The following is a 25,119-nucleotide window of genomic DNA, read 5'->3' as shown; positions in this document are numbered from 1 at the left end:
GGCTGACGATGACATTAGCATGCTATGCGCTGGGGTCTTCTAGACACGTAAGTACGGCGTTTAGTTGTTTACAAGCATTGACTTCCAGAAAGAGTGGCATCAGTCGCTGTTGAAGAATTGCCAAACTTCAGCCTTTCGTCTGTGCGACTAACTTTCATTGGTACCACATTGGCGCTTCATCTAAATGCACTTTTATATGCATTAACCTGCTAGAGAGAACCTTGTCATGTTCAGCTTCTCGCGTTGTAACGTGGCTCCTATACCGACGGGTCCTGGACAACGCGTCTCGGAAGCAATTGCTGCAGATGCCTGTTGAGGACGATAGGACCTTGAAACAATGGGTTTTAACAACCTTGCGTGAAGTTGAAAAAATGAAACGCGGATAGTGGCGTCAGGAATGCGTTAGTAAAATGTGTTTGTTATTATGAATGTTTCTATTTTGTCGGAGGCGATGTACTTCTGGCTGCGGGGAGGCTGTGTACTTTATCCAGTAGCCGTGCCACAACGACCAATACGTTTTGAAATAGAAAAGTCGAGAACATGACAGAACGACTGCCTAGTGGGTACAAAACATTATGAGCGACGCGGGAATATGGTTGTGAAAGATAAAAAAATATCAGTAATCAAACGCATGAAAACTACGACTGACACTGTTAACAGAAACAGTGGTAATTTATCACCAGTAAACGCCAGGCGGCTCGGTGACATTATACGAAGTACTTAAGCCACTGTTTCGTCGGTTTTTAATTTTCGTCTGAACGACGCTCCTAGGTGGTAGCTGAAACGTTATACTTACAAAATCTTCAGCGATCAGTGCTTGTCTTCATTTTTCATCCCTCTATCGAGAGTAACCGATGAATTCAAAGGCTTTTACCCAGTCAGAATCACGTGTAGTTGCCAATGACCGTGCAATGACGTCCCAAGCCGTGGAAGCTCGGCAGCGAACATACCATGCAGAGCGAAGAGAACGCCCTTTCCGGACCGACTTGAGATGTTTGCGTATTGTGGCGAACGCAATTGTAAACTTAAAGAATGTTACAAACGCAGGCAAATCCAAGTCGTGGTTGGGCTCCTGTTTGTCTTCCTGATTTTTCTACTGGTTGCTCTGTGCTACGTGCTGTTCATTTTTCTCACAGGTAAGCAAACTGATGACCTTTAGAATACTCAACTACAAGACACGCTAGGAAGTGTGTCCTTTCACTGTTTTAAGTAACGGCTACTATACTAAAGATAGTTGATTGTACGAACTGGTGGCATTGAAGCTGTAGACGGTTTCATTATCTTTGGCAACACTCTGAGTCGTGCACCATATGTATTGATGACAGTGATAACAAATAAATCACTATTTATTTTGTGTGCCGCGGTGAAGCTAGAGGTCTCAATACTGGCGCACAGACAAAGAAAGTAGAAACGTAAAACGATTACGAGCAGTGTTACAAGATAAACAATAGTACATGAAACAAAGGCGATAAAAATAATCAGATACGTAAGAAGTAACAATTAAGGAATAGCGCAAAATTACATGCAACGTACATTACACGCCTACACGGGAGGAAGAGACTATTAGAGGAAAAGACAGAAGTGCAGCTAGAAAGAAGGCTGAGGAGTAACTGTGAAGCTCGGCAGACAAGGAAGAGAAACGATTTGAAAGATACAAGCATGGAGAAAATGACAATATCCACTTTACACTCTTTGGAAATGCGAGTTTTAGCTGAAAGATGCGGGAACGTGGAAGGGTTCATGTTCCCTGACAGTCTTCTGCGGTACTCGCCGTGAAACACAAGCTGCTAGATCCGTACAAGCAGTAATTCCATGCATGAGTTTGTTTAAAAACGACGTTGGTGCGACTACAGCAGGAGGTAAGTCGTGGAACCACAGGAGGATTATTCCGACTTGATAAGATTTTTCGTGCGCGAGGTCAGAAAACTACATTTATAGATATGCTGGTTCAGTTTTTGTAAGCATGTTCGATTAATATGCTATTTGAATATTCTTTCGTTATTTTTTTCATGTATATACTATTAGTCTCACTTAGGACTGTTACAGGTTGGGTTTATATACAAGCAAATACAAATTACAATCAATAGCAAAATGAGATTCTAGCTCAAAATTAATTGCAGCTCTAATCAAGGAAATTGACTCATACTCTGTACTTTTGTCGCAGCAACAATGGGAGAAAACATGTACAGAAGCGGTTAGTCGTATGACAAGAGGCAGTAAACGGAGCCGTCTCAGAAATCTTCTTAATAAAAGCAATCCAAAGGGATGGCTAGACTACCTTTAGACAGGATTATAAAATTCCTAACTAGGCATGGTATGATGGACAGCAACATCACTCAAAGCATGCTGTACACCTACCTTCCTTCGAAGGACCGTAGAGTCATGCAGGGAGGCAGAGAAGGTCTTATGTGCGGAATAGACCGGGATGAGTGCCCCACTTCTTCATGAAGCCGTCTCCGTGTCAGAGGTTAGACACGTCCTCTTTAACCTCAATAGGAAGTCTGCTCTAGGAACCGATGACATCACAAACAAACTTCTTAAGATCTTGGATGAGGAGGCAATAGATATTTTAACGAATGAGCTCAGCCGAACCTGGGAGTCGGGTCAAGTCCCTGATGAATGGAGGGCGGCCAAGATAGTTTTCATCCTCAAGCCGGGAAGGCCTACCAGTATGGAAAACCTCTGACCCATCTAGCTCACTTCATGCCTTTGCAAAGTCATGGAGCATGCAGTTCATAATCGAATATCAAGTCACATCGAGCGACATTGCTCTTTCTTCACAACTTGTTTGAATTTCAACCCTCCCTTTCAGCACAGGATGCGATGCCCCTATTGAAGAAATCGACCTTTTATAACTAACCGCACTATAGACGTGATGAGTGTTCTGGCCCTATACTTGGCTAATGCCTTTGACAGGGTCAGTCACCAACATATCCTAGGTGACATATCCAAGCTCTATCTTGGCAGCAGGTTTTTAAACTTTAATAAATCCGTCCTAGCTGAACACACGGCGTTTATCAGAGTTTTGACGGTTATCGAGGGGCCTTTCTCTCTAGGTTGTCTCGTCACACCCCAGGAATCGGTGCTGTCACAGCTGCTCTTTTATATCGCTATCGACAGGCTCTTCGAGAGGTTGGCTTGCATCCCAGATGTCGGGCATGTAATCTGTGCGGACGATATCACCGTCTGGGTCCCCGGACTGTCGCTAGCCAAATAAGAGGAAAGCTTACAAGAAGCTGTTATCATAGAGGATTTCCTCGCTAGCACGGAGTTGACACTCTTTCTCACAGTCAGAGCTACTGCTGTACAGGAAAGTGAGACAAGGAGGCAAAACTAAAGGATTAGCGCGACCGGACTCGGTTCCTATTCAGATACTAACTAAAGTGGGCACCTGCATACCCAGAACTGCTACTATGTTTATTTTTTTGCGTACAGCCAGAGACTCGAGCTTTCTGTATTTCTGCTCTCCTACGGAAGAAAAAGAAATTGTATTTCCTGTTTCTGTACCCAGCTGCACCTGCACCTGCACCAGCGATGCACGTTTCGCCGATGGTCACGGAGGAGACAACTACATACGATACTAGTGAGGTTACCTCAGACTTTGCCACGCCTCCTTCTGGTCCCGTTCCTCCTCCGCCTCTCCCACTTCCACTGCCTGCTCCGCGTCCCCGGCCTCCTCCCCCGCCTCCTCCTCCTCCTCTGCCTCCTCCACCTCAACCGCCTCCTCCGCGTCGCCCTTCTCCACCTCCACCTCCTCCCCCACCTCCTCCACCTCCCCTTCCTACTCAACCTCCACCGCCTCCTCCGCGTCCCCAGGCTAGTCCCCGGCCTCGTTCACCGCGTCCTCCTCCACCTACTCCCTCACCTCGTCCGCCACCTTCACCCTACGCCAACTCCACCCCCACCTCTACTCCACCTCCTCCGCCTCCTACGCGTCCCCAGCCTCGTCAACCTCGTCCTCCTTCACCTTCTTCCCTACCTCCCCCGACTCCTTCACCCTACGCCAACTCCGCCTCCACCTCAACTCCACCTCCACCGCCTCCTCCACCTCCCGCGTCTCGCCCACCTCCCGCACCTCCTTCTCCCCCGCCTCCAGCTCCCTCAACTCCACCTCCTCGCTCACCTCCACCGCCACCTCCACTCCCCCCTCCTCCTTCGGCTACGCCACCTCCTGTGACTACTCCGAGTTCCCCGCCTACCTCTGTTGAACGTGAGTGGATTTATGAGTATTTGCCTAGATGTAGGAACGCGTTGAAGCCGAGATATAATCACCTCACAGTAAACCAGAACTGGTCCTGTGATCGACGAATTGGGTCCTAATGTCTAAATCCAAGACCGACATGCGGTAAATATCAAAGTCAAAGGCAGGCACAATTTTGTAAGAGAAACCGAGAACGTTGAGAATATATTGCTTTAACATGAGAAAGAGATTGTCATAGGTTTTTTCGCAGGGCCTGTAATGTCTGCTGCAAGAATGGACATAGAAAGCTTTCTTCCGTCTGCACAACAATAGTTGTCATTCCAGCGGCTTCATTTTCCAGCTTCTCTATCAGAATTATACTTTATTACTTGTTTAAATTATAATTCCAAGCTAAGCTTTCTGCGCTCATACGTGTGCAGCTACATTGCACATTTTTTCAAAGGATTTGCTTTTAGGCAGCCATTACTCAATATGCCACTTGTGGCTCACAGGTCTTGGAGAATGAGTACACTGTACTTTCTTGTGCCCGCACATGCACACATTTGTATGCACAAGAAATATCTCTTCTTGCTGTGCGGGCGTTGGGCCCATTGCATCTATCAAACAGCGTCTAAATTATTATTTGCTATAGAAAACACTGCGAAAACCCGTGATATACTTGACAGTCAGCCCCACTTCACCTGGCTGTCATGCGACGTCACGAAGACCGCAATGGCTCCCCTTCTGACTTGACGTATACACACTGATATGGCATGAATAGACCGAACAAAAGAAATATAATTTCTGATTCGTTGCCCTTTCGCCATTAGCTTCCTGCTCGTGCTCAAAAGCTTTAGGGCGGCGCCCTCTTCGCCTGTCTGTCACGCGTCGTCATAAAATCTCGAATCCTCAACACGTCAAATTGACGTGCACATCTTAAAAAGATGCATCAATATGCCGAAATACACTGATTCTTATTTCTGGATAGCCGGAAACTGTCCCGTTCCGTAAGCAATAGAAGATGGCTGCCTGCCAATCGCTCAAGCTCCGGCTGCTCGCACCTGCCGCTGAGTGGGCTTATTTGCGTAATAAAACATTTTGCGTGGCAGTATAACGTTATCGAGCCTTTCGGCACGTGTAGGACATGGTTGTGCTAACTCTTATTTGCTGAGAATCGGTTTTAGTGACATTATGATCCTTCTATTGCACGCCACCATGATTTTCGCCCAGCCACCGCAAGCTAAGGAAGGGGAAGCGGGCCAATCGCAGACGCCGGCACCATCCGCCTTGTCTGATTATCTAATTTCACTGCGCTCGCTCGGTTCCATCAAGGCCCTTTCCATTTGAGCGGAATTCTCGCCTCTTCTCAGTGAATGGTATAAGAAAAACCGCCTCATGTACGCAATGTTATGCGTTTTGAAAGCAAACAAAAGTGACCTCCTATAAACGAGGAGAGCGTTTGAGTGGGCGGTTCAGACCACGCTCCGCGCAACTGCCTGATGCTTGCGTCGGCGGCTACCTAAACTGGGCGTCCGGAAGCACCCTTGACGGCATGACGGCCACGATGACGCATAATTGCTATTGCAGTAAAAGATATGCGCAAGTTGAAGGAAGCACCCCTTATTGATTGCGATGAATAAGGAGATTCTCTCTACGACGTTCCTTCGAAGCTTTCCCACTTGATATCCTGTGGACTACGTTTCAGAATCTGAATCAGAATCGGTTTTATTTTCCTCAAGGAAAGAAAAAATGGACCCCAGACAAAAAGCGGCTCATTGAGCAGCTTGACGAGGCCTGAGGCCCTACAGGCAGTGGCAACAGCGGCAAAACAGCAGTGTTGTGTGCAGTTATGTTTAAGGTACTCATTGTAGAAGCAGGAGTGAACCCGTCACCTTTTTTTCGAGTTAGACATAAAGGGTGCTCTCACGTAAAACTATTGCAATCTTTTTTATTTCAATCTTCTGACGTCACAGTTACTGAACCACCGACGCAAGCATTAGGCGGTAACTGGCTGCGTTGTTTAAAAAGCCTAATCAAATGCTCTCCTCGTTTATAGGAGGCCACTTTTTTTTCAAAGCGAACAGCATTGCCTATATTGAGCAGATTTTCTTACAGAATTCACTGAAAAGAGGCGAGGTGCACGCTCAAGGGGAGAAGGGCTCGATAGGGCCGAGTCAGCCCAGTGAAAGTAGGTGATGGGATGAAGAGGGTGGTGTGATGATGCCGGCGCGTGCGATTGGTCCACTTCCCCATACTTAGCTTGCGCTGGCTGGTCGAAAATCGCGTAGGCGTGCAACGGAACGTCAAAAATGCCGCCAGAACGAATGTTCAGCAAACAAGTGTTCGCAAAGTGATGTCGTATGTGTGCCGAAAGGGCTCGATAACGTTATGCCTCCACGGAAAAATGTTTATTATATGCAAATAAATCCATGCTCCCCGGCCACTCCGAGTAACTAGTGCCGCAGCAATCGGCAGGCAGCCATCTGCTATTCCTTTCAGAACGGTACAATCTGCGGCTATTTCGAAAAAAAATGTTTTGTTCGGCATATTATAGCGTCTTTAACGCGTACACGTCACGTTAACGCCGGGAGTTTTCGCGCTTTTGCGACGTCGCAAGGCAGACAGGCGAAGTGGGCGCAGCCCAAAAATGTTTGATCAATGACGGAGTATTACGGCGAAATATCTGTTGAATCACAAATAATTACTTTTCTTTTGTTCGGTCTAATCATGTATAATCAGTGTGCACACATCCTAACACATGAGACGTTCTCGCGGTTTTCGTGACGTCGCGTGAGAGACAGGCGAAGTGAGGGTGGCCCGAAAATTTTTGACCAATCTTGGACTGATCTGAGAATTGCAATAGAAAAGTGTGGAATAGCTTTACGTTATAGCGCCACATTCTTTTATCCTAGAGTGAGCGGCGTGTTGGAAGTCACGCCAGGTTTGCGCTCTACAGGTGCAGCGAACAAGTTTCTACAAAATAAAGTTTTACTCTTGGGTTTTATCCGTGCCTAAACCACGATCGGATTATGAGACACGACGTAATGGGGGATGCCGAATCATTTTCAACCTATTGATGTTTTTTAATGCGCACCCAATACACGGTACACGAGCGATTCTTATTTCCTTCCGTCCTCATCGGAATGTGGCTCCGCGGCTGGGATTGTACCCGCGAACTGGAGCGGAGCAACAGAAGGACATCGCCACGGGGTTGTCGCGGCTGGTTTAACAAGTAACTTGGGCATGTAGTAACCCGTATAGCTTAGTGTTTAAGGAGGCCTAGAATAACACAGAATGAGACTGCCGATATTTCGGTCCCTCGAATATGGGGCAGAGCTGAGTCACTCATGCCGATGCTTACTGGCACTGTGAACGTAGAGAGATGCGCGTATATGAGACTATGGAGAAATTATCTTTTTTTTCAGCGTGGCTTTCTACAGAACAACTGAAAAGTTTGGAGTTGGTTGATAATGCTCAGCATCCGCTCGGCTGACCTATTTGCTCTTTTGTGCAATACAAAATTAATATTGCTGGTGTGTTCGAGAGAAAGGTGCCGAAAATAGCGTAACAAATATTGTTTTCATTCTCTTCCACAAGCAACGTAAATTCGAAAACGCGATTTGTTTATTGGCGGAAAATCCGCGTGTGCAGCATGATGGCTTATCCACACGGTTTCTTAAGTGAATCGGGTTCAATGCTGTAGTATAATGTGGCTATAGAATAAAGACATATATCGGTGAGTTATAAAACACGCTGAGCGCTTCATCCCCGATGGCTTTTTCTGGCGTCCGCCATCGCAAGTCGTTGTCCTATAGTAAACTGGCACCAATAGATGCTTTGAAGCTACCTCCCGACCACGTACCAGCATTTTATGACACTATTGCCAGAATTTTAAACATACTTGGCTTGATGTAGTGTATTTACCCTCGAAATTCGGTGGGATGCATGTAGTGGCTAGCGTAGCAATCGCGGAGCTTCGCACCCTGGAGACAGTTCAACGCCTTCGTTTCACAGGTGCGTGTATTGTTGCACACGCGCAGCTTCGCTATGGCATCACGAAGTCTGATAGTGCGTGATAAAAAAAAAAGAAAATGTATGCATGTAAGTGGATTTGCAGCTGCTTTCGATAAAACGAGCAAGGCACGAGTTAAAAGTCGTGCGCCAACATTTTTATCTCCCTCCTTTCAATGCCACGTTCTTTGTTTAGTTGGATACACTTGCACAACCTTGCACAGCGTAATAATTTTGCACACAGCCTGTTTGCAACACTTGAAGACGATATGATGAATTTTCAAACGTTTTTTGTATAACAGCTAAAAAAATACATTAATCTTATTGCCATATCATTTTCTAAAGTGTTTGAAGGCCTATAGATGTAGATGGTCACGGAGGTCACCGTGTCAGTGATTATCGCACCTACTTTCGTGCCGTCAAAAAATGTATTTGATGCCGGAGCATTTGACATTCGAGACCGCAACGTTTACTGCGGAGAACAATGACTGATTGTCGCTTTCACTCGTGAAAATTCCCGAACGAATAACACGGCTCTGTACCTCTCAGTACAAGAGACCCTTTTCGCTTAACTGCAGCGCACGCCATGGGCATGAGGCCGCTGTTTTGCACGTTCGGCGTCCACAAGCAGGACTACACGAAGATCGACGTGGGCCCCTGCGACTATGCCTTCATCCCTTTCTACGCGCGTGGCCGTGACACGTTCATTGACGACAGTGACCCGGTCACCACGAGTTTGATCAACAGGGCGGCCACGTCGGCGAAGACGTCCTTCGTCATCAGCGTCCCCAGCGCGCAAGTCCTTTGCCTCCTTCCATTTCACTGTATTCCGTGAACACGTCACAGCCTAGGCAGTGGTAGAAGGGCATAGTTCAAGCTGAAAGTGAACATGATCGCAGTTCGGAGCACTTCGTTTTTTTTTTCTTGTTTGGAGGGTTGTGCAGTAAAATATATCTGCTGGGTATTACAGCTAACACGGAGCATGATAAAGAAAAGAAAACAAGAAAGCCAAGCATTAAGGGGGCATGCGATCTGCTAAAGGAGTGTCTAGTTGATTTTGGATTTCCTTTGAGTAATCGTGAGGGAATAATTAACAACTCTTTCATTCATAACTTTATGTGCTCACTGTGAATGCGTGGCTTGTAGATCACATTTGAAAACACAACTTTCAATTGCTTGTGACACACAATTTCCAGCGTAACTGTTCTTTCCGCATTAGTAGAAAAGGTCGTGGCAGTGGCGCGCAAGGAGTGGACCTCGGCAACGTTTTTTAGAAATTTTGTTGGCTTTCTTTCGCCAATTAAAAAAAAAGCTGTACATACGTTTACACATGGCAAAAATTGAGGCTGGTGTTTTTTATTGTCGGATACACATCGCGTATAGACATTGTGGCCGTTAAGGTATTTATAAAGAGTGTGTTAGAAATATAATACTGATTATTCAGCCACTGGGAACACAAAAAATGTTGAAGGTTTCTTCAGGAAGCTCGTAAGAGCAGAAAGTTCGTTTCATTGGCTACAATTAAATCTTACTCCACGTAGGCTGCCAGGCGCGGCACAATTTTGCACCTGATTTCGTGACTGTGCTGGGCGGTACTTTCCTTAGTCAGGAGCGGAACATTTAATTTACGGGTAGGAAAAAGGCGTCTTCCATCTATTCGTAGAATTTGGGAGGAATCTGAATGCATGGGCACATGTATTCTCTCACACGGCGTGGCCGTAGGGATCAACCAACAATGACGAAAATAGAAAAAAAAGAAAATTTGAGATCATTTTTCAACGTTTTTTTTCTATCTTTACGTCTGCGAACGTGAGCCCATCGAGTCACCGTGCCATTACATGGAGACGCAGCTTTCTTTGAAATGCTCCGTCTACTGACGACAATAAAAAAATAAATAAAAAAATAAAGAACCTCATAGATAAAGCCTAATGCTAACGTAACCCTCTGCTGTCCAAAAAGAATGGGACGTGTCGCTTTAGTACGGTGATAACGAGACCAAGGGCAACGTTGGGGCCCTTTTATTTTATTCCCAACCATATAAGCCAACCGGACGGAGAGTTGGGCAAAAGCTCAGAGTTGCGCAGATGAGCAATTTGACGCTGTTCTCTTTAACACTGGGTGCTGCTAATAATTGGCATTTGTTGCATGAAGAAGCCCTTTTATGGACAACATCAACACACCTATTTATGACTAATATTTCAGTATATCACGCATAGTTTGTGAAAAAACCATATCTGCAATCAATTTTCTATTTATGACGAATGGTCTCTGCGTAGCCGCAATGGTCCGGCACCAGGCATTTCTTTTTTTTTTCTTTTGCAAAGCTTGCGCCGTGTGCTCACATTTATTAACGCCGTGTGTTAAGATACTTGTTAACTCAAGGGTGGTTCTATAATCAATGCGTGCTAACATTCACAGCTACTTTTTCTGTGTTCTTTTATACCTTCGGAATGTAATTATTATGCTGATTGACCGAACTTGCTTCGAATCGCTGCCTCGCTGCAGGAGCCACTCGAAAGTCATGGCAGATGTCACCAGCCTCGCTGGCAAAAACAAGGTGGAGCTTTACTGGACGAAAAAGAACATCTACCATTATGCGGTCTTCGACATCGGCGTCATGAAAAATGAAACTGGCCAAGAAAAAACGATCGTGGAAGCAGCGTTCAATTTACTGAGGGTGAGCGCGCTACGTGAAGTTGTTCAGGCCGACGGTTGAGTCGGTCGATTTGGTGAGGATTCGTCATTAAGAAAAAAAGGAGGCATACAACAACGTCGACAGCAGAGGAAGAATTAAGATCGCCATTAAATTTAGGTGTGTCGTGTTCGTGTCAGTTTACGGCATTTTTCTTTTTCACATGATACGCGTGGGTCATCATCGTCACCCCCCTTCCCCCTCCCCCTCATGAAGTAAGTAAATTGATGGCGAATAACGTAGTCACGGAAAGTTTTAGCTTGCAGGAATTGGTTCCCATTGGAAAGTAAAAAGAGATGGCGGCGGTCCCTTTAACATAACCCACATGAAAAGACGCGACAAGTTCATTCCTGTGGAAGTCTCGTTCTAAAGATATACACGTGGGCTTAAAGAGGATAAGTTTGGGGGCAAGCGGAATTATTTTCCGCGGTACTAAGAGTGCGGCTTTAGGTTAATCCATTTGTGAAGATCATCCAGTACTTGTCATCCTCACCCCGGTATCCTTTACATTTCAGGTATCTCACACAGTACGTTGGTTGCCACGGAGATATGACACGAGGGAGGGTGGCAGACTGAATGCAAAGACTAGAACAATGTTTTGTCATCTTATGTTATACTTTAGCAGAAACCCGAATGCCTTACATTGTATGAAAAACGAGGGCAAGGTGAAAGCCGGAGAAAGCCGGAGCCGGGCTCCGGCATTCACGTTGTTCTCGTTTTGCTCATCGTCCTGAATTTCCGTCTCCCCCTTGTCCGTATTTTTCATCAATTACATTGTATGTAGCAACTCTGGAGCGGTAAAGTGGAGGGTAGTGAATTTTCTTTTGGTCAAACACTAAATACTGGCAGCGTTGTTAAACTCGAGGAACTGAATGATGAATTTGGTTCTGTGTTGTGCACGGGCCAAGTGTCGCTAAAGAGCGTCAGAACTCGAGGATGCATACCAGTGGGCAAAGACGCACAGGAGGACCAACTTTTCTCTGACACAGACAGTGGGAGAACGGTATTTTCCATACCACTGAACATACTAATGTGTAAAGAATTTGAGCCCGAATCACGTGTTGGCAAAAATAACATAGATCTTGTTGAATAATTTACATTTAAGAACACTCTAATGAGTTTTATCGCTAAACAGAGTAGCTGTGGTGACATACTTGGAGATCAGGTAGTGTGATACATTGTAGCTGTAATATGACTGAGCATTTACCTTATTTCCAACGAAGAACACAGACGAAGGCAATAACGCGTCTAAGTGAGCTACTTGCAACGCGTTTTGGAAGCCAACATCGCCAACAGCGAAACAAGGATAAACATTGCATGCCTGAATAAAAAAAAATGAGAACATTTTACCCGGGTGTGAATGCCTATTTCAGGTGGTTAATGTCGACCACCTGCCGCGTTGAGGCGGTGATTTGACACATTGTAATGGTGATGACGTGCTAAATGAGTCAATGGATGGCAATTAGAAAGAGTAACCCAACTCTTTCAAACTAGTGCTACAGAGGGCCGCGAAGTGAGGCTTTTTCTTGTATAAAAATAACTTATATTGTATAAAAATAACTTCATAAAGCAAGTAATTTCTCTTTATGTTTTTAGGCAAATATTGCTTCCAAGTGGTTCCAGCCACATGCTACGACATAACCTCGAGGATATGAAATAACCCCAAAACAAGCGAAAAAATACAGCAGATACAAGCTGAAGTTCGTCGTTAGTGAAAGTGTCGGTTCGCGCTTGCCAGTGACTCAGGATGACAAACAAACAGTTCAAAATGGAAAAGGGGCAAACAAAATACAGGTCCGTTTATTTTCTTTGTCTAGCGCAATTTCCACGCGCCACTTGTTACTTTGTTAACATGAAAGGCACCGCGAAAGAAATTACGCTACGAGGTTGTATTTATGAGGCAGTGAACTTGAGTACAATACAGAATCCAAAACCGACAGTGTCGTGTGAAGATGGTAGAGCGAAGATGACTTGATCAATTGATTTATGTTGCACTTTCGCTGCATAATTTCGCTGTATTGCACAGAGAAAATCAGCTGGGTTCACTTAAAGAGAAGCTTCATCTAGGTACTCTAGTAGACTTTCGTGACCGTGCCAGCTGTTGTTCTGTCGGACCGCAGCATGCGTCACTGGCGCGTGCATATGTCTTCTTTAGGTATCAGACGCACAACTGAAACTGCTGAATAATAGTCAAGCTTAATTCCTTCGCATTGTACACGTTTTTGCGCGTACGGTTCCCCTCGCAATGATTCTCTCGGTAAACATAAAACATTGCCTCCGTCTCCGTGACATCACTCCCTAGATGTCTCACAGTGGCCGTTCACACGGATTGCTGTTCACATTTCGGCGTAGCTTGTGAGCAGTGCCCTGCGCAAACATAAAGATTGCATGACATTTATGTTAGGACCCTTGTGGTGTATAAGCATAAACAATGCACGAGATTACACGCTGTACAGAACGATGATAAATATGATTGCTTGCACCACATTTAGTTTTTGTAGTGTTTAACGTAACCGGCTGAAGAAGGCTTCACTTCACATAAAATACCAATCAGATGTGGTGTATCTGCCTAACTTATTTCTTTTGTTCACAGGAATTCAGAAATCTGCAGCAGGCTCTCAAGACAAACAATCCATCACAGCCGAAACCCGATCGCGGTTTTATCGTGGCGAGCTTCTACCTTTGGCCGGGCGCCGAAACTACCCCTCTTACGGTGTTCACTGAAAACGTTGTGTGAGTATACAAAGACCAATGCTTCACAAGTTGGTTCTCGACGCATAGAAGACTGTGAAAATCTTCAGATGGAGCGAGTTTATGAACATTTACTTTACCCATTAGCGCCCAGCGTACTTTGAAAAGTAGAGTACGATTTTCATTTGTACTCATTTTCATTTGTTACGATTTTCATTTGTTCATTTAAGACAAAACAAACACTGTTCCTTGGTACCCCATATCGCTAAGAAAGGTCCTGCAAAGATGACCGCACTGTAGTTTTTTGTCATCTGCATGATGTCTCTGATCGAGAAACTTGGAAATTGCTTCACATAGCTGGCGCTGCTCTACATGCAGCTTCTTTTCTTTATTTTTTGTCAAGCATAGCATACGCTGCTCGAAGTTGTTGAATAAGTTTTGGAAAATAAGAGCGTAAAGGATGAATGCATGACATTCCATATAACTAGATATTTATACCGTCGCAACAAAATGAATGCAAGTGTACGTTGTAAAGTACGCCGGGCTTATGTGTATGCTGGAGGGGTGTGCTTTCTCTCGAAGCACACACGCTGTTTTTTTTACCTGTATTTCGTCAAAATATTTTTTTGGTATCTACAAGAACTTCAGAGACTGTTGCAGTAAAGAAATGTATTTAGAATTACATTACCATTGTTATTATTCCTCCTGGTTCCTTTCTTGCTGCCGACAAAGATAACGATGCTCTTGTCTTAGTAAATAAGATAGTAAGCAATGTTAGGCCAAATTTGGATGAATAGATGCCATTTAGATAACCTATGAAGAATATTTAAAGACAAACATGATTCATGCAATCTTTATTACAAATTGTGAAATGAGTGGGAGGGAACAGAAAACAACAAAGACTATTTGAATTTCTGTGGCAATCGCGATGAGTTATGCTATAAAAGTTGGGCAAACCGCATTGGTGAACCAGACGTACACGCAACCTTTTGAAATGCCATAAAATTTTAACGAAATCGACACGTCGCAATCATAAAACAGGATTGTAATGCAAGAACCGACTGTCATTGGAGGTGATGTCACTAGTGTCTTGAATGTTTTATTTACCACTGAACAAAATGCTGAATGTTTTAAGTTTGAATGACTGTATTCATCGCCAATTATCGCGTCCATATCTGCGCCAACAATAGATTTGCATTGTGCACGCCTCCGAAAGCAACAGCAACGCCCTTCCTTGTTACTTGATGAAGTCATGTTTCACGCTTGATAAGTATAAACACCTCCATAACAAAGAATATTTCCCACTAAAAAGCTACTTTTGCTACGAGATGGTTATGCAGCCGGGGTAAAATTTCCTTTGAGTCAGCACTGCAGAGCATCTTGTTTTTGGAAGCCCCAAGATATAGCTCATACATTTTGCTCATACCTCATAAAGCCCCAGCGTACTTTATAACGTGCGCTATCGTAGCGCTTCAGAGAATAAAGCGCCACTCACAAAACTCACAATGTATATACTGTGTGAAAAGATCGTCCGACACGAAAAATCAACAAAATGTGACTGGTAGATTTTTCTTGGGCCTGAATGGTTTAGCAGAATGTTGGATTGTGCTTTAACCTTGCGGTATTACCCTTCTGCTTCGCTCATATTTTGTAAAATGGATAAAGTAAAGAGCTTTGGCAAGGCGTGTGCGGCGCGTAGGTCAAAGCAGCGTTCGAATATGTAAAGGCTCTTTCAGTGTTACAAATTTTCGTTCAAATCTCGATAAAATTCCTCTAAAATATGTGTGCCCCGTTCCTATGCACTCCAAACAAATTTTCCTGTGCGTCGCGATCATTGCTGAGAAAGAGCGGAGCAAATCCCGCAGAAAAATTATGGCGTATTTTTAATCAAGCACGGCATCTTTTTTGTACTTGTTGGCATGGATAAGGCATAATACCTTCAAAAGTTTTCATATGAAATATTCTTAATTACTGCGAATGGAGTTTAAAGGTTTTCGAACCTATATTCTACTGTGCATTACTTAACAAAAGCTAGCAAAATTAGTGAGCTGTTGAATACACTAATGGAAGTGTATACTGTGGTGTATATAGGTAATTATGAGCATGTAAATTACAGAAGTGGCAGTTAAACGAGTAGCGAAGCACGTTTCCGCTACATTTCTTCTGCGCTTGGCGCACACGTCGAGCCATCTTGCGGTAAACACAGAAGACCCCCTCCTGGCAATGTACGGCGCTGCCCCGACAGGTGGCGTGCCACTCGCCCGCTTCTCCCCTTAATCTCGTTTGATCGCATTGGGGTCGCGTGGGGACCGTTGCAAGTATGCACCAATACCATTGCGTTTAAACGTTTTATCGCTCTCACCCCTTCTAACTTACAGCGTGCGTCACTCGAACCCTCGTGTTTAGGCGACGCGGCTCCTCTTTCCGCTCGCAGCGCAATTCCTATGTGCAGCGTCCGATGCGGGACGCCTCTTACGTGATCGCTGCGGCGTAGGGCGTCTGGTGGGAAAGCGTTGCCTGCGATGTGTGACATGCTGCTGGCGAGGAGTCATGCGTCTGCGTGGTGCTCCGAAGCGAGATAGAGGACGATCCCATCGAGGCGTCAGCCCCATGATCGCGTCCGCCTTCATGGCGCGTCGCGGCCCGGCTGTCCGTGCCAATCACGACGTTGGGTTCGCGTAGAGCGTTTCTCCCTCCGAGACACCGAGTTCTTTCGTTCCTTCCGTTTGCACAGGCGCACGTTTCGTCTTTGTGTGACTCAAGAGCATGCCGAGCGAATGAGTGGGCGGTGCGAATGGAGGTGGTGGTGGTGGTACAGACATTATTTAGTGAAGGCCAAGAAGAAAAGGAAATTAAGATGCCGCCATTGCGTGGGTTGCCTTCAGGCTGCCGGTCATGGCTACCAGATCATGCCTGGTGGCGACTTCCGCTGCCTAGATCGTTAGCCGTAGCTGGACATCCGGCTCCGAGCTGGCCAAAGCAGCCTCCCACAGCTGCGGACTAGATACATGCCAAGAGGCAGGTGGTGAGTGTTTAGGGCATGAATACAGAATATGAGCATAGTCTGCTCGTGGGAGTCCGCCGAGCGTGCATTCAGGTGAGAAGGCACCGGGGTATATAATGGCAAGTCGGGCAGGAGAGAGGAAAGTGTCGCTTCGACATACACAGCGTTAGACTGTCTGCCGTACTGGCGCCAGAGGGTACAGGCACGGGCAGAGTGGCGGTCGGCGTGATGCTCAGGGTGCATGTTCTTGGGAAGAGGGTTCACAGTGAGCATGGAAGATACAGAGGAGGTTAAGGGGTGGGTTACACAGGCAGGGGACACAGGGGTCAAGCGGAGGGAAAAGAGAAGGGCTCTACCAGATGGGGTGCGAGAAAGGTGGTAGAGTTGTGCCCTGCAATGGGCCTCCAGAAGCTCTGAAAGAGTATTGTGAACGCCCATTGCCAGCAGACGAGAAGTGGGTGTGTAGCTGGGGAGCGCAAGGGCTGGCTTGTAGGCTTGGCGGATGAGACAGTTCACCTTGTCTTCCTCGGCGCGAGAGAGAAAGAGACAGGGGAGGGAGCAGACAAAGCGGCTGAGAACGAAGGCCTGGACAAGACGACGGAGGTCGTGCTCACGCATGCCGTGGTGCCGGTTAGCGACACGTCGAATAAGTCTGACGGTCTGGCGGACGGTGGTAGTTAGGCGGGAAAGGACGTCAGTGTGTTTTCTGTTGTATTGGAGAAGGAGACCCAGAATGCGGAGTCAGGGGACAGAAGGGACGGGGTGCGCGTCAATAGTGATGCTAAGGGTTGGGGAAGAGGTGGGGGGCGTGCCTCGAGCCGGGAGGAGCAGAAGTTCCGACTTTGACGGGGATCCAGCCCGACTGCGCGAGCATGACCGGCAACCACGTCCGCGCCCGCCAGGAGGACGGCCTTCATTTTTCCAATATTTCCGGTGGTTACCCAGAGGGTGATATCATCGGCGTAGAAAGCATGGGACAGGTGGGAAATGGCAGCGAGAGCGCGTGCCATGGGGAAAAGAGTGATGTTGGAGAGAAGGGGGGAGAGGACGGAACCCTGGGCGGTGCCCTGATTTCCAAGAGTGAAATTTGGAGAAGTCAGAGGGCCGAATGAAATCTCAGCGGTGCGACGGGTAAGGAAAGCTGTGATATAACCGTGGATGAGAGGACCTACGTTAAGGGTGGAACGAGCATCTAGGATGACGGAATGAAGGACGTTGTCAAATGCTTTCGTCATGTCCAGTGCCAAGACCGCACGAGTGCGCTTGGCGTGAAGAGGGTGAAGAACTTCTTCGGAGAGCTGAAGCATGACGTCATGGGTAGAAAGGGAAGGGCGAAAGCCAAACATCGAATCGGCGAAAAGGTGGTTGTCTTCTAGAAAGTTCTGCAAGTGGTCGAGAACAACGTGCTCCAAGAGCTTACCGAGACAAGAGGTGAGGGAAATAGGGCGGAGATTTCGGATGTCTATTGGTTTGCCAGGTTTGGGGATGAAAGTTACCTTAGCGTGGGTCCACTCGGAAGGCAGAGTGCTTTCATGCCGATGTTTGTTAAAGAGGTCAGTGATGGCCTCGAGGGATGGGGTGTCCAGATAACGGAGGGCCTCGTTAAAGATTTGGTCGGCCCCCGGTGTGGAGGTGGTGCGGAGCTTATGCAGCGCGGCACGAACAAAGCCAGGGTGATATCTGCGTCGAGCGCAGAATTAGGGTTGCCGGTGTAGGAACGAAGAGGGGAAGGGGGGTTGGTGGAATCAGAAAGTCGGAATCAGAGAGTGGAGATGAGTGAAGGAGGCGCGTCACATCCCTGCGGTGCTTGGCCTCGGAATTCGACGGGTCAAGGAGGACACGCAGGAGAACCCACGTATCCCTCAGCCCGAGGTTAGCGGCCATGCGCTCGCAGGTCTGGCCCCACTGCTGTCTGTTGAGAGAGGAGCAGTGCTCCTCCATATCCATTACCAGGCGAGCAAGGTGGAGGCGCAGCGAGCGGTTGTGTTTCTGGGAAAGCCAGCGGTGGTGCAGGGAGTGATACGCCTCCCAGAGGTGCAGGAGGCGACTATCAGCCGCGTAGGAGTGAGGAGGGGTGGGGACGGCGGAGGTGGCAGGGGAAACATCCTGAAGCAAGTTAGTGGTCCACTGAGAATGGTCTGAGATAGGGATGGAGGCTTGTTGCCGCGACCGGGGCAAGTGATCCCAGTCCACCACCTGCACCAGACGCTTGCGGGAGAAAGATAGGGTGGGAAAGGAGGCAGAGACGGACAGGATATAGTGGTCGCTACCTAGAGAGACCAAGGTGTTCGTCCACACCACGTCCGGGATATATTCGCAGATGGAAAGGTCCGGATTAGTGTTCCGTTGTACGCTCGAGCCAATGCGGGTGGGTTCCGAGAAATCGTTAAGGATGGTCAAGTGCTCGTTCTGCAAGAAGGTCCATAGTGCCAGGCCCTTCCTGCAGTTCTTGGGGTAGCCCCAACTTACGTGATGAGCGTTGAAATCCCCAGGAATTAGGAGTGCGTTCCAGCTCGCGCGTGAGATGGCGTTGCGGAGAAGGAGGAGGAGGGGAGCTGCAGGTGTGCGGGGAGGGCTGTATACATTAAGGACAAAGAGGCTGGCATCTTGCCGCTGCCGGGGAAGGAGTGCCAAGAAGAGGTGAGTGCACTCCGGAACGTCGAGCGGATGCTCGATTGCCATGTAGGTGCGATGAACTAGCGTGGCAACGTTCGGAGGTGAAGGGGAAGCAGGGTGGAAAGCTGTGTAGTCACGTAGTTTTACTGGGGAGAAGGTTTCTTGAAGTGCGATGATAGCGGGGAGGTCGGAGGGAGGGAGGGAGGGTGGAGCTACAGCGAGTTCCGCTTTGCGCGGAAGCCGTGGCAGTTCTACTGCCAGAAATTAAGGCATGGGGGGTGTCTGGCCATCTTGAGGCCGCGGTGCCCCTGCTAGTGCAGGGTGTTTGGGAGATGAGGATGAGGGGATGAGACATTAATGGTCATCTGGGCAAGATCGGCCTCGAGGGAACTCTGGCAGGCCTCAATTTTGGCTATGCGGTTGTTGCCATGCGGTTTGAGCCATGCAGCTCTGCGTGTCCGTACACAGAGCTGTAATGGCGGCCATGATGCGTCGCTCATGTGCCTCGAGTAATGAGGCCGTGTGGCGGATGACAGCCTCCATCTTCGGGGTGGGGGCAGGTTCGGTAGAGGAGCGCCTCTTATGTGGAGGGCTGCGGGAGGGGGAGGCGGCATGAGAAGACGCGGCCGAAGAGGAAGCGGACATAGGGGCGGGAGGTGTTGGCGGTGGGGTCTGGAGAGCTATGGGTTGTGAGGTTTGGTGAGGGGAAGAGGTGGGTAGGTGGGGGCGCGCGAGCAGCGCCTGTAGCTTTTCTTTCAGTAGGGATATCTCGTTGATCTGGGCTGCGATTTGAACTTCCATCTTTTCTCTTTCGGGGTCAGGTGTGGGAGACTGCGATCGCCAGCTCATCTTGGAAGCAGTCGATGGGGTGTCTTGCCCCGATAGCGGTGGAAATGAGACGGAGCGGGGGGCTGCGGTCCCGGCTTGATCGGGATCTGGATCGTTGAGGGAGGCGCGATGCGCGGGTGTCCTTGGCGGATGGTGTTGACTGCGCTGAGTTGGATGGCGTTGACTTGGGACTGGATGCGAGTGGGCAGGGACCCCTCCCCCCCCCCCCCCCCAATTCGAAGCAGAGCATACACGGGCAGGACCCCGTGACATGTGTGCCACTGCACAAGATGCATTTAGGAGTGCAGTCAGGGGGGTCCCGAGCCGCGTGCACAGCTCCGCAGCGTGGGACGCGTCCAGACCTGGGCTTGGTACATAACGTCAGAGCGGTGACCATGGCTCCAACATTTGAAACAAGCTTCAGCCTTGGGGCGGAAGGGGTGACAGATGAACAGGGCGCAGTTGAACACCGCGGTGCGAAGGAGTTTTGTTGTGCCGACGAAGGTGCTCAGGATGGACCGGGTGCGACCCATCTGCCTTGCGCCGGCGATGGCGTAAGTGCTGCTGGGATTCATAGCCTGCAGGTCCTCGATTATCTCCTCTTGGTTTTGATTGTCAACGGCGTTGTAGATTAGGCCGCGGAGGGCGTTGTCAGGTGCGGCCACATGAGCGCGCAGTGGGTACCTCTGGGTGGCGAGACGCAACTCAGAGGTTCGTACATACTGTCGGGTGCGTTGCTCCGAGGGCGTACTGATGGTGAAAGAGTTGTTGTATGGGTTTATGCGCGCGCGGTCCTCGGCACGGGCGTCGCCGTACTCAACGCTGGCGCTAGAATAGAGTGAGGCAAGGAGGGCCCCATTGGTGGTTGTGCGGAGGTCGAGGCCACCTCCAGGACGGAAGACGATCTTGTAGCCTTCCGCTGGGAGTCGAGGCAGCGGGACGTGGTGGCGTAGGCGGTGAGTCTTCAGCGATGGCGGGGGTGCCATGGCGGACTTGAGGTGGGCGTTCGTGGGTGAAAAGGCTTCCTTTGGATGGGCCGCACGGTGGGCTTGGAGCATTCGGGACCAGCGAGGGTCGTCATCAAATTCTTGTTGGGAGGTGAGTCTACCGTCGACTATACTTTTCATATCGGCGGCTTCGAGACAACGGGAGCGAGTGCCGGCGCAGCGGACGCCGGTGCGACGCTAGGCGCACCTGCGCGTTGCGGGCGAGGCGGCGTTGCGCCGTGTCGGGCTTAGTTCGGCGGCCCCATGGCTGGTCGAAGATGAGGCCCTGATGAAACGTTGGTCGGCGGGTCCGGGCAGATGAGGTGTCAGGAAGGTCCTTACATCCCCGGGTGCTCGGTAGCAGAAACTGAAGAATATCCCGGGCGAGATGCCAAAACCAGGAGCAGAAATCGCTGAGCCCATGCGAGGCACGTCCGAAGAACGCCAGGCGTGGGTTGCGTCGGTGCGAACGGGGTGCGATAACGCTATCGCGTTCCACTCTTGAAGGCGAACCTTAAGTGCACTCCAATTTTTTTCACGCCGGTGGCCAGCACCCACGTACACAATGCGCTGTTCGCATATAACGGCATGCGAAATATCAGCACGTCATCCTCAAAACTGTTTCTTTTGCTCCCTATAGGCTATACCTTAAGCTCTGCTATTGGCCCGCGACGATCCAGTGCTGCTTCACCATAACAAAAAAACGAAAAAAAAAATGACAGAGCTTCCCTGTAGGACGGAAAAGGAACGTGTACAGGACGGAAAACAGAATAGAGGAGAGAAAGTTCGCGCTTGATGGCTCTGGTGGAACTCGCGGAAAGCAAGGCTGCGGGATATTGTATAATTCGCATTCGAATGGCGGTGGTGTTTCGCAGAGTGCATGGCGTAACGGAAGTCCGAGTAACAAGTGTTATTCCTGCAATACGACGCGATAGGTTTGAAGTGCTGGCGGCGGTCGTGGTGATGTAGATGATCTGCATTTGTTGCAGGAGGCTGCCTCTGGACGCCATCATTATCCTGACGCATTTGACGGTAGATGAACACGAGGCGGGTCTGCCGTGTGTGATCACGGGAGGGGCGCCTTACGAGGTTAAGCAAGTTACAAACATTTTGGGCATGGTGAGACATTTCTGCGTCATCCTAGTGACCTTGATCGGCCCCAAATACTGAGTGCGACAACTTTATTCTGACCCACTCAGTATGCAGGGTGTTTCTTTTTTTCGTTTTAGCTGCACCTACTTAAAAAAAAATCGATAGTGGAAGTCCTGTACGTCGCAATGTAGAAAAAAAATAAATAATGGGGTTTTACGTGCCAAAACCACTTTCTGATTATGAGGCACGCCGTAGTGGAGGACTCCGGAAATTCCGACCACCTGGGGTTCTTTAACGTGCACCTAAATCTAAGTACACTGGGGTTTTCGCATTTCGCCCCCACCGAAATGCGGCCGCCGTGGCCGGGATTCGATCCCGCGACCTCGTGCTCAGCAGCCCAACACCATAGCCACTGAGCAACCACGGCGGGTAATGTAGGAAACAGGGCACTAAGTAAGCCTTAAGTAAATTTATCAAATTGCGGTGACAATATGAGAAGACCACGCCCATAGGCGTTTGACGCAATAGTGATCGTCGGCGAAGCGCAAATATGCTTAAAAGTGACGCCTCCACGTCGAAACGGCAATGCATGCATTGAGGTCATGTTGGTCTCACAGAAGAACCTGTGTGGTCCATCGAGCCGATGCATGCCAAAATAATCAGAGTCTTAGGCAAATTACACTGAAAGTAATGGTCGGACTGCACGATCAAAAGAACTATTTGAACAGTAAGTCAAGTGACGTAATCAAGAAATTTTGAGACATTGTATTTCAATCTGGCGTTTCGTTTCTTCTTGGGAAAGAAATAGTGGAGTTTTACTTGCCAAAACCACGACCTAATTAGGAAGCACGCTGTATTGGGGGACTCTGGAAATTTGGACCACCTGTGGTTCTTTAACGTGCACTTAAATCTGTATACACGGGTGTCCTTGCCCCCATCGAAACGCGGCTGCGGCCGGGATTAGATCCCTCGTCCCCGTGCTTAGCAGCCTAACACCACAGCCACTGAACAACCACGGCGGCTTCATTTCGGGAGCACCCTTCTCATGATTTACGACGTTGTGCACTGTAGAAACATTCCAGACCTTCTATGAAAACTTAACGAAAAAACAGAAAATATCGACAGTACTTGTAGATGCTGGTATCTAGTTGGTACCTGGCGTCCCTGCAGTTCATAGTCATTTTTCTGGTTTCTTTGGCCGATTCTAGCGTAGAGAAATACGAAATTTGGTTTTTGTTCATTGCCAAAAAAATAAAAACGCTCTTCAAAGAGGTATTGTCATTCAGACAGTGAAACAGCCAAACAGCCTTCATTCAGTGCTCTTGAATAATGCTGGCCCCAATATTACTGCGCAAGCCACATGCTGGGCATACATGAAGACAGAACACCACATGTCTCATTGCGCATGCTTGAAGTGGAAGAATGCAAACTAGCGTGACTGAAGTGGTGTAGTAACTTGTTCAGTTATTTTCAGGAGATTGATGAAGGCTGCCGAGACTACCTCCCTTAAATATTACTCCTCCTTGGACTCCCTAATCATGACCAGCATGATACAAGTGAGCCTATTAGCCCAGAAACGTTGCGACGAACCACACCAAATACTGCAGTGGCTACGCTACAGCTCGTCTAAAAAAAGTAGTCATTTTGACGAAGAATAATAAAAACTACCTCGCTTGACAGTAAACTAGCAGCGTTACATTATTTCGATATCATCATTATTTTTATGCGTTATTGCTTGTTGTCCTGATGTTTTCGTGTTCGTATACCTACATAAACACGGGCGCTTGACAATAAATTAGCATCGTTACATTATTTTGATCGCCCTATTATTTTTTATGCGTGATTTCTAGTTCCCATGATCATCCACCTGTATGAACACGTGAAAATTCCCACCGTGATTTTAGAATCCGATGGGACGAAGCTTAAAGTGGCCGTGCTACTACTATGGCTGTGACATACCAATAAATCGAAGTACACGCAGTGAATTATTCGCGATATTAATTGGTCGTGAGTTGCAGGTAATTGGCAAAACCTTCTTGTTCTAGAAAATTAGGCCGATCTCAGCATTTTATCTCGGCAAAAAGATTTTCTTTTTTGTTGTTGTTGCGAAATTGAAGACAATAAGCACATGCCCTCAAGGATGTATCAGTGGGATTGTAATTGATACGAAATATTACTTGTAATAACTATATGCGCCAGTCAACAGGTACAAGCAGCAAACAGCCTACAGCAGTCCGCAGCCCGTCCCATTCGGCAGAGACAGGTAGCATGTTTGAATATACATGTATTTCTTTTGCGACAAAAATTCATTAGCAGAAGTCATCAGAAACAATCTTCACGCAGGGCCTAATAAACAATCTTCATATCGGGCGCGCAATGTACAAAATTAATATAAAAGAGCGGTTCACGTTGGCGAACCAATTATCACAATAATATTTCCGACTGAAGAACAAATGTCGAAATCAAGCTCGCTCGGCTGCAGTCTTGGAGAAAATGAGCTACCACTCCGCGCAGCCGCATCGATAAGCACCTAAGAAGCTTGCCCTACGCCCCGGTCATTTGCTGACGTTCAGTGTACCGGTCTGAGCCAGCGCTTTCCGGAAAATGCTCGTTGCCGTAGAATCAGAGACCGCAGAGTATTTGCTCTTCCATGGTATTGTGATCGGGTTGATACCAGCCACGCAGTAACCGCGGATGTGGGTTGTCCTCTACGCACAACCAGCCCACCGACGTGTTGTTCTGGCGAAAGTGACGCTGGAGCTCTTCGTCGGTCGTATTGACGCTTGCCTCCACTCGAAGCATCGACCCGAGCTGCTGCTGTTGGCATGATGACAGTTACTTGTTCAATTCGTGGGCTTTCGTATTTCGCGAGTATCGCCCGAGTTGGCTTGTCAAACAAAAGCATAGGCCACGCCTCGCGCGTAGCATGCCACTGTTGTGCGCGTACATGCCATGGTTGGGCCACACCCAACGTGGTTGCCGGCTACAGCAAAGTGCTGGTGACAGACAGCAACAAACT

The 25,119-nt window shown here is 48.0% G+C and overlaps 1 protein-coding gene across 1 annotated transcript in view; it reads left to right on the top strand.

The window, feature by feature from the left end:
- Nucleotides 1-25,119, top strand: part of LOC135895924 (uncharacterized) — a 50,769-nt gene that overhangs the window by 10,648 nt on the left and 15,002 nt on the right. The window contains exons 3-8 of the mRNA XM_065424186.2: nucleotides 1,048-1,136; nucleotides 3,512-4,210; nucleotides 8,770-8,986; nucleotides 10,697-10,868; nucleotides 13,477-13,616; nucleotides 21,998-22,127. Coding sequence (XP_065280258.1) covers nucleotides 3,535-4,210; nucleotides 8,770-8,986; nucleotides 10,697-10,868; nucleotides 13,477-13,616; nucleotides 21,998-22,127 — 1,335 coding nt within the window. The 5' untranslated portion in view covers nucleotides 1,048-1,136; nucleotides 3,512-3,534. The remainder of the gene's footprint in view (nucleotides 1-1,047; nucleotides 1,137-3,511; nucleotides 4,211-8,769; nucleotides 8,987-10,696; nucleotides 10,869-13,476; nucleotides 13,617-21,997; nucleotides 22,128-25,119) is intronic.

This window comes from Dermacentor albipictus, chromosome 2 (genome assembly GCF_038994185.2).
Source record: "Dermacentor albipictus isolate Rhodes 1998 colony chromosome 2, USDA_Dalb.pri_finalv2, whole genome shotgun sequence".
In the NCBI taxonomy this organism is placed as follows: Eukaryota; Metazoa; Arthropoda; class Arachnida; order Ixodida; family Ixodidae; genus Dermacentor; species Dermacentor albipictus.
Note: the sequence above shows the minus strand (reverse complement) of the source record. Positions and strands in the feature narration are given on the sequence as shown.